This window comes from Panthera tigris, chromosome E3 (genome assembly GCF_018350195.1).
Source record: "Panthera tigris isolate Pti1 chromosome E3, P.tigris_Pti1_mat1.1, whole genome shotgun sequence".
Taxonomy (NCBI): Eukaryota; Metazoa; Chordata; class Mammalia; order Carnivora; family Felidae; genus Panthera; species Panthera tigris.
The window spans coordinates 16,869,002-16,878,230 of NC_056675.1; the positions used below are offsets into that span (position 1 = coordinate 16,869,002).

The window sequence follows — 9,229 nt, forward strand, 5'->3', positions numbered from 1 at the left end:
TGAAAGTAGCCATTGACAATGAAAGTATGTATATGAATGAGCATAGCTGTTTTCCAATAAAAAATTATTTATAAAAATTGATGGTGAGCTGTCATTTGGCAATCTCTATTCTAGAAGATAGAACTAGGACAACAGGGAGTCAAAGAGAAACAGGTTGTTTAATGAAAATTTTATTATGAAATGTTAAACATTTACAAAAATAGGAGGTAGTTCAACAAACCTCCCCACAATTTATCATCCAAATTCAACAATTATTAACATTTGACCACATTTATTTCATCTGGGTTTTTTCCCTTTGCTGATGTATTTTAAAACAAGTCCCAGACAACATGTCATTGCATTCCTCCCACACATCTTACATGACCCCGATCTCATGATCACATCCAACAAAATGAATGATTCCTTTGTATTTAGACCATAGTCTAATTTCCTTAATTGTCTCAAAAATATCTTTTTTACAGCTGGTTTATTTGAACAAACATCTAAACTAGGTCTATACTTTCCATTTGGTTGGTTGGTCTCCGATGTCTCTCTTAGGCTAGTGATATTCCCAATGGGAGCATATTTTGATTTATGTATGAAGGAATGCACTAGGAATGGCAAATTCTGGCTGTGTGAGGGTTGAGCACCCTATCATTGAATGTACTACTAGATGTGTCAACCAAATGCAATATGTGAACCTTCGTTGGATATTGATTTTAAAAATAGCTGTAAAAAATAAATAAAAATGAGCTGCAAAATAACATTATTGGAGAAAATGTGAAGACTGAACATGACCTGGATATTAGCTAGTATTAAGGAGTTATTTTATTGAGTGTGATTTCTTAAGTCTTGTGGTTATGTTAAAAAATACCCTTATCTGTTAGTGGCATACACTGAAGTGTTTCTGGATACAGTGATGTGATATCCAGAATGTGCTTTAAATTATTCAGAAAAAATTGTCAAGCAGCTGAATAAAACAAGAGTAGAAATTTAAATTGAGTGATGGAAACAAAGAGGGTTGACTTATCTAGTCTGTCTTTCTACTTTTGAGTATGTTTGAAAATTTCCATAATAAAAAGCTCTTTTAAAAGAACAAAAAATAAAGAGGGTAAACTCTAATAAATCTGGCATTTCTACATTAGGAAGAAATTTGACCAGACAGTGTCTGAAGATATTTTAAAAAACATAACCTTAAGATACATACCAGGAAACTCACTACTTCATGGAGTCTCTTTAGAATATTAAACAATGCTCACCTGCCTTTTCTTTACTTGCCCTTGCCTAGAACCAGCTGCAGGCACACTCCCCAAGCCTGACCTGTGATGGCACCCCAGCCCAGGGCCAGAGTACTCAGAGCACCCGTTGCAGCATCAACCACCTCATCTTCCGTGAGGGTGCTAAGGTCAGCCTTGCTTCTGCCCACCCACTGCTTACCTGCCCCTACCCTGTCTCATTTCTTGGTGACTCCCTCATTCTTGCCTCTTCCTCAGATGACCTTCATGGTCACCTTTGACGTCTCCCCCAAGGCCATACTGGGTGATAGGTTGCTTCTGACAGCTAATGTGAGCAGGTGAGCTGGGCCAGGCCGGGGGCAGTGCCTCCTTGCCCCTAGCCTCCTCCTCTGGGGTCCTTGCCAATTAGGCTCCTCCTCTTTCTCCAGTGAAAATACTACTCCCAGGACCAGCAAGACCACCTTTCAGATGGAGCTCATGGTGAAGTATGCCATCTACACTGTGATCAGCAGGTACCATACCACCAGCTCAAAAGCGTTCTTCTCTATCACTCTGATGGGGCTAGGAAAGGATTTTATCCCCTGCAGCATTTCAACATCTGGAACATTCAGGTTTTATCACCACCTTTTCAATTGGTAGATGATACTGCTAGCACTTACTAATTAAATATCGAGTGTTTATTGCGGGATAGCTATGATAATAATAATTGTAATATTATTATTGTTATACATTTAATAGAGGTTACAGTTCTCAGAAGGCTTTTTTAGAAACACCAAGATTTTCCTGGGTTTCCTGAGAAATATGAGACATTTCCATGTCTCAAGATTCCTACAGCTTTATTTGGAAGTGAGGTTACTCTGATCCAAGACAGAATCTCATCAAGGACCTCTCCATGGTTCTGTACTCTGAGGCTGAGTTTCCAAGAGCAGCTAGAGCCTTGTGTCAGGGGAGGCCTCTGCTAAATGTGAGAGTCCATGGCATTGGGATTAGCCAGCAGTGGTTCTCAAAGGAGTCATTGACATTTGGGTGAGACAATTCTTCATTGAAAGGAACAGATTTACACCTGCAGGGCGTTAGACCTGCTACTCCTCCTCTTCCCAGTCCCTTTTGGGAGGTATAGAGACAAATGACCTGCTTGCTGTAGAGGTCAAATTTCAGGGAGAAGTTAGATAAAAGAAAAAGAGCTTAAAATGCTGCTCCAGGAAGGGTAATAGATGAGGTGTTTAAAACTCAGGAGTCAAGTCATGTGTTGGAGCAGACACCTTCTTTCAGTAAATAGCTTCCTAGCATTTCCTGTGTTCTAAGCACAGTGCTCTGGCTGCTTTCCATAAATTCATTTGAAATTCAACAAAAATTTATTGAGTCTGTATTGTATAATCAAAACTAGACACAATCTCCTGCCCTTGTGGGATGTATACATCCATGATATGCAACAAGTCTGTGTGGCTTAGCCTGGGTACCTTTCCCTGTGCTAGTTCTGCCCTTGTGCCTCATTGGACACCCTCCTCCTGCCCAGTGTCACATTCTAATTCACATCTCCACATTGGGAGGTCTCAGCAGCCCAGCCAGGTGCATGCTCTGAGCTTGTTTGCTGGAGTGTGTACTGGAAACCCATGGGCAGGGCATATCTAGGCATATTTGGCCCTACAGTTCAGCTGTACTCAGCTGATTTGACTCTGTGGGTGGGAGCATTCAGAGAGGCCCACAGGATGAGGCTGGGGCATTTTGGGGAAGCTCCTCACAGAGGAGGGATGAGAGTTTAGAGTGGAAGTGGTCTAGAATTAGGACTGTGTGGGCAAAGGACAGGTACCCAAGAAGTGGAGCAAGAAGGGCCAGAGGTGAGCCCACCCACCTGTGTGAGGAGCCAGGCTGGCCACTGGGTCTCCACACATGGGCTTGGGTAGGGCTCAGGAGGAATTGTTACGCTGAGATCCAGTAAAGAGTACTGTTAGGCCTTCCCTCACCTCTAAGTCCCAGGACCAAGAAAAGCCAAGGAAACAGGAGAGGAAGGAAGGTCTGTGGGAGGCCAGACAGTGGTAGTGTCCAGTAAACATTTACCAATAGTATAAGTCCAAGTCTCCCCAAAACTTTGCTGGGTCTCACATGCATATCCTGTATCCTCTGTGCCCATGAAGGCCTGAAAGGAAAACAGAGACACAAAGAGGGATGGTTTGGCCCCTGTTCTCTAGTGAGTCAATGGCATAGCTCTGGGTCCCTTTCACGGTGCTCTCTGCCAGCCTCCTTGGCAGTTTACTCCATTGACAGCTTCTGCAAGAAGCTTGCACCCAGCTTGAAGCCCAGCCCTGCTCCCTAAATCCTCCCATTACCTCAGATCAGTCACAGAATTCATTGAAGGCCACCCCAAGGCCCCACTGGCTACCTATCCTGTCATGATGCTAACTGGAGCCTCTTTAGGAGTCCCTCAAGGAACTTCAAATCCATCTGTGCCTCTTTTCTCCCCAGCCATGAACAGTCCACCAAGTACCTCAACTTCTCAGCCTTGGACTGGGAGGAAAGCAGCCAGGCTCAGCATAGATACCAGGCAAGTGATACTGACTCAAGAGCATGGGCTGTGGCAGGGGGCTAGCAGCCAGCAATTAGGGAGGGATATGGCATTTGGCATGGTCTTTGCTCTCACTGCCCTCTGTGCAGGTGAACAATCTGGGACAGAGGGACCTGCCTGTCAGCATCAACTTCTCTGTGCCTGTGGAGCTGAATGGGGTGCCTGTGTGGACAGAGTTAGAGGTTTTCCACCCCCAGGTACTCAAGGACTGTGTACAGCTCCCCAGCTAATGCCCTTTACTTGGATCTCTCTGTCCCTCATGAATTCCTGATGCCCAACCCCCTTAGATGCTTGTTCTCTGTGTTTTTTCCTAGAACCCCTCCATTCAGTGTTCTTCAGAGAGAATGGTGCCCATAGAGTCTGACTTCCTGACCCACATTCAGAAGAATCCCGTGCTGGTAAAAGGAGGGCTCTGGGCCATTTCCACTTCAAACCACACACCAGAAGAGTTTAATTCAAGAACCTGTATTACATTCAGATGGCTGTCTGCTGAACAGCCCTCTTGAATTCAATTGTGACTGCTCCTCTCACATCAATCAGTTTTATGCTGTCATCTGCCTTCAAAACCACCTTTCTCTGGCCTAATGCTACTTCTCTGTCCCTAGAACTGCTCAATTGCTGACTGCCTGAGGTTCCACTGTGACCTGCCTTCCTTTGGCGTCCAGGAGGAACTTGACTTCATCCTAAAGGGCAACCTCAGCTTTGGCTGGGTCAGCCAGGTGTGTAGGCCCAACAGCAGAGTCCACCCACCCCCCACCGCCCCACCACAGGATTCAGGTGCCACCAGATGATGTCTGTGTCCATCCTCCAGCCAGGACATTTCTTGAGCTCTGTGCCTTTCCCAGTGCTAGTTCCTCATCTGTGCCCCCTCTGTTTTGTAGACATTGCAGAAGAAGGTATTGATTGTGAGTGTGGCTGAAATCATGTTCAACACATCTGTGTATGCCCAGCTTCCAGGACAGGAGGCATTCTTGAGAGCTCAGGTAGTGACTGTGTGGTAGGCAGTGGCCAGGCTGGTAAGAGGGCTCCTACTGCAAAATATGTGGTGCTGTGAGGCTCACAAGCCTGGAGGGAGGAAGGATGAAGGTCCCTCAGCAGGAGAGGTGTCCCCAAGCCTATGAATTTTTCTCTTTGTCACCCCTTGGAGTAAAGGAAGGAGGGGAGAGAGTTAAAGGTTGGGGAACCTGGGAAGAGTCTGGGACAGCAAGAGTTCTGATACTTTCTGATGAGGTCACCTCCACTCCAGATGGAGATGGTACTGGAGAAGTATGAGGTCTACAACCCTGTCCCCATTATTGTGGGCAGCTCTTTGGGAGGACTGCTGCTGCTGGCTCTCATCACAGTCATTCTGTATAAGGTGAGTATTTTCATCCTGCTCTTGACACTACCAGGTTTTTTTTTAATTTTAACATTTTTATTTATTTTTGAGAGACAGAGACAGGGGAGGGGCAGAGAGAGAGGGAGACACAGAATCCGAAGTAGGCTCCAGGCTCTGAGCTGTTAGTACAGAGCCCTGCGCGGGCTATAACCCATGAACTGTGGGATCATGACTTAAGCCGAAGTCAGACGCTTAACTGACTGAGCCATCAGTTTTTGATCCCATTCTTTCTGCAGTGTAGGGAAGAACTCACCTTGGATATAGATACACATTCTTGCTAACGCACTGCATATGAGAGATCCCCTCCCACATATGACATCACCAGTCCCCAACACTCCCTCATGCCTTCCTGTCTGATTCTCAGGCCTCCTTATGTGTTTTTCTTCCAAATTTTTATTTAAATTCAGGTTAGTTGATGTATGGTGTAGTATTGGTTTCAGGAGTAGAATTTAGTAATTCACCACTTTCATGTAATACCCAGCGCTCATCATAATTCCTCCCCTTAATGCCCATCACCATTTATCCCACCTCCCACTCACCTACCCTTCAACAACCCTCAGTTTGTTCTCTATTGTTGAGTCTCTTATAGTTTTCTTCCCTCTCCTTTTTTTCCTTTCTCGTATGTTTATCTGTTTTGTTTCCTAAATCCACATATGAGTGAAATCATATGATATTTGTCTTTCTCTGGCTGACTTATTTCTCTTAGATTAATATACTCTAGCTCCATCTTGTCATTGCAAATGGCAAGATTTCATTTCTTTTGATATCTACAATCTTCTTTATCCATTCATCAGCCTATGGACAGTTGGGCTCTTTCCATAGTTGACTATTAGTGATAATGCTGCTGTAAACATTGGGGTGCATGTATCCCTTTGTTTTTTGTCTTTTTGTTTTTTCTTTCAATTTTAATTTTTTAAAGTTTTTTATTTATTTTGAGAGAGAGAGAGAGAGAGAGAGAGAGAGCAGAAAGAGGCAGAGAGAGAGAGAGAGAGAAGGAAAGACAGACTCCCAAGCAGGCTCCACGCTGTCATCATGGAGCCCGATGTGGGGCTCAAATTCATGAACCGTGAGATCATGACCTGAGCCGAAGTCAAGAGTCAGATGCTTCACTGACTGAGCCACCCAGGCGCCCCTTGAATCTGTATTTTGTATCCTTGAGTACCTAGTAGCACAATTGCTGGATTAGAGGGTAGTTGTGTGGTTTTTTTTTAAATTTTGGGTAACCTCCATACTGTTTTCCAGAGTGGCTGAACCAGTTTGCACTCCCACCAACAGTTTAGGATGGCTTCCCTTTCTCTGCATTGTTGCTAACATCTGTTGTTTCTTGTGTTGTTAATTCTAGTCAGACTGCCTTTAATTGCTCTCCTTGTCTTTTCCACTCTCCTCTTTATCACTACATGTTTCTCTTCACAGCAAATTATAAAATAAAGCACAGCACTGGATTGGGTGCTGACACTACCACTGATTCTTTCTGTGACTGTAGGCAGTGACTGGTCCATGCTGGGTCTTGACTTCTCATTCTGAAGGTGATTTCATCCAACTCACAGAATTTTGGTAAAGGCTAAATGACACAGTGTGTCTGTTTCTAGTGTAGTGCTGGAACATAGTAGGGGCTCCAGCAATGGTGATCCCTCTCCCTCCTCAATCATCTCTTTTCCTCTCTTCCACTGGATTTCCTAATTCTCTTTTCCTTCCTCTCCACAGGTTGGCTTCTTCAAACGTCAGTATAAGGAAATGATGGAGGAAGCAAATGGACAGACTATCCCAGAAAATGGGACACCAGACCCTCAAGCTTCCCAATAAGAAATTACCTCCTATTCTCCCTTGAACCTGTTCTCTTCTGAGAGGTTTCCTGGCCCTCTTACTCTCAGCTAAGTTAGGCCAGCAGGGAGAGAAATGCTCCATGTGAGGGAGGCCAGCTTTCTCCCTTTGGGAGGATGCATTGTGTTCACTGAAAGTTCTTGCCAGGGAAGGGCTATTTGTTTTGTCAAGTCTGCAACTGGAAACCCCAGAACAGGCTTTTCACCATGCCCTTGATTTTTACCTAGAAGTACATGAACAATAGCCTCAGGCTCCAGTCTCTCTTCACTAGCTACCAATGATCTTTCTAAAATACAATACTAAACAAGCCACAATCCTCATCTATCTTTGGTGGCTCCCTATTAACATAGGATAACTCCTGAACTCTCCAACTTGAAGTTAGGAATCCAGTTGAATTTCCAGAAGGTGGGCTTTGATGTACGCACCATGAGTTGCTTTGTGCCTTCCTATCATCCTCATTCCTAGTAAATACTGTCAAAGCAGCTTTTTGTCTCAGAAATTTCAGCCCGCATTTTGAAACTGAATTGGGAATAAAATGTCTACACATTGAAATTTGTAAACATGGCTTCCAGCCTTTGTCAGCATTGCTGGCTTGGAGGGAGAAGTAGAACCCCAGCAGGGGTATTGCCCCAATGTCACTCTGGCTCAACTAGCTCCAGCATCTCTCAAGAGATCAAGATGCCCAGGATACTTCCATTTTTTTGAGGTTCCAAATATAGCGAATGAAGAAACGCTAAAGCATTATTCTAAAAATTGTGTATTTTAAAGTTTGCATTAACAATTTAACACATTGCACAAAAACAATGCATGCACCTTCATTGGAAAATATGTCAAAGGTATAAAATTAAGGCCTTTTAGGGATGTGAGTCATGTATAGTGGTCAGTCCATGGTGTCCCCTAACCATGGTGGACACCTGCCAGCCCTGAAGCCTGAGGCCAGGACAAGTAAGTTAAATAGAGTGAGGATTATTAATGTTCTTACGTTGGATAACCTGACTTCTTCATCTACTCACTCGATTCTCAAAGCTGTCACTGATGGGAGGCTGATGGGGCTGTGACAGGGGCATGAAGAAGGGGCTTACCTGGAAAGGTCATTAGAGTGGATCAACACACAGGTGTTTCTTACAAATCCTAGGATGTAGTGAAGGGGACATTGTTTGCATATGGTAAGTGATTGGAGAGCACTTTGAAGTCTTATATCAGAGACCTGCTGCCCCAAATAAGGCCATTCTTACTATTATGCCACCAATCTTAGCATAAAGCACAAAGTGGTGCATGGCACTGAGCTGGGGGTCAACACATAGCAGGCCATTCCTTGCCTGGAGAGATCCCACTGCTGCTGCCACCCCTTAGGTGTTTGGGCCATGTGTATGGTTGCATTAGAAACACAGAAGGGTGAAGCAGTTGATGAGTGATTTAGGGGAAGCTGGAAAATAACCCTTCATAGAAATCCTTTCCATGAATAGACTTTCATGGAAATCCTGCCATATACTTAAGTAATTATGTTCCTAAAGGTGTTCCTAGACTCTAAGGACTGCAGCAATCTCTTGTCTAAAATGAAGGCAACAGGGGCGCCGGGGTCGCTCAGTCAGTTGAGCTTCCGACTTCAGCTCAGGTCACGGTCTCACAGTTCGTGAGTTCGAGCCCTGTGTCGGGCTCTGTGCTAACAAACAGCTCAGAGCCTGGAGGCTGCTTAGGATTCTGTGTGTGTGTGTGTGTGTCTCTCTCTCCCCCTCCCCTGCTCATGCTCTGCCTCTCTCTGTCTCTCAAAAATAAATAAATGTTTAAAAAATTTAAAAAAATAAAATGAAGGCAACAGGTGTTATTTTCACATATTTTCTGTGCATATTATTGCTTACATTAATTTTATTAACATTTTTCAGGGTTGCCATTGTGTTGTGTTATATCCCCAAATCATAAAAATGGATCAACGGCTTAAAAATTTTTCTTTGAAGCATAAAAGTTGAGGTTCCAAAAAAAAAAAGTAAATTGCTTCAACTTAGAATAATATCATCAAAATCAATGAGGTTCCAGTGCACATTTAGTATCGGGATGTGTAAATGGTGGGATGAGTGGTTCTGAGCAAAATTTAAATATATCTAGAATATATTATACCATTGAAACAGTATTTTATTGGATCACATATCTTTTTTCTCCTAGGGTGTTGTCCATTATGAAACTTTGTTAGATGGCTTGAAGCTATCAAAGCTTTTGTGTCATTTTCACACATGACATAATGACCTCACAGACAAG

At 43.8% G+C, this 9,229-nt stretch overlaps 1 protein-coding gene across 1 annotated transcript in view; it reads left to right on the forward strand.

Annotated features, from left to right (window-relative positions):
* LOC102950028 (integrin alpha-X-like) overlaps nucleotides 1–8,621 on the forward strand; it is a 28,529-nt gene extending 19,908 nt beyond the window's left edge. Inside the window, exons 7-16 of the mRNA XM_042971625.1 lie at nucleotides 1,268–1,384; nucleotides 1,473–1,552; nucleotides 1,643–1,726; nucleotides 3,678–3,756; nucleotides 3,867–3,974; nucleotides 4,092–4,175; nucleotides 4,383–4,496; nucleotides 4,659–4,760; nucleotides 5,024–5,134; nucleotides 6,860–8,621. Coding sequence (XP_042827559.1) covers nucleotides 1,268–1,384; nucleotides 1,473–1,552; nucleotides 1,643–1,726; nucleotides 3,678–3,756; nucleotides 3,867–3,974; nucleotides 4,092–4,175; nucleotides 4,383–4,496; nucleotides 4,659–4,760; nucleotides 5,024–5,134; nucleotides 6,860–6,958 — 978 coding nt within the window. The 3' untranslated portion in view covers nucleotides 6,959–8,621. The remainder of the gene's footprint in view (nucleotides 1–1,267; nucleotides 1,385–1,472; nucleotides 1,553–1,642; nucleotides 1,727–3,677; nucleotides 3,757–3,866; nucleotides 3,975–4,091; nucleotides 4,176–4,382; nucleotides 4,497–4,658; nucleotides 4,761–5,023; nucleotides 5,135–6,859) is intronic.
* The last annotated feature ends 608 nt before the right edge of the window (nucleotides 8,622–9,229 follow it).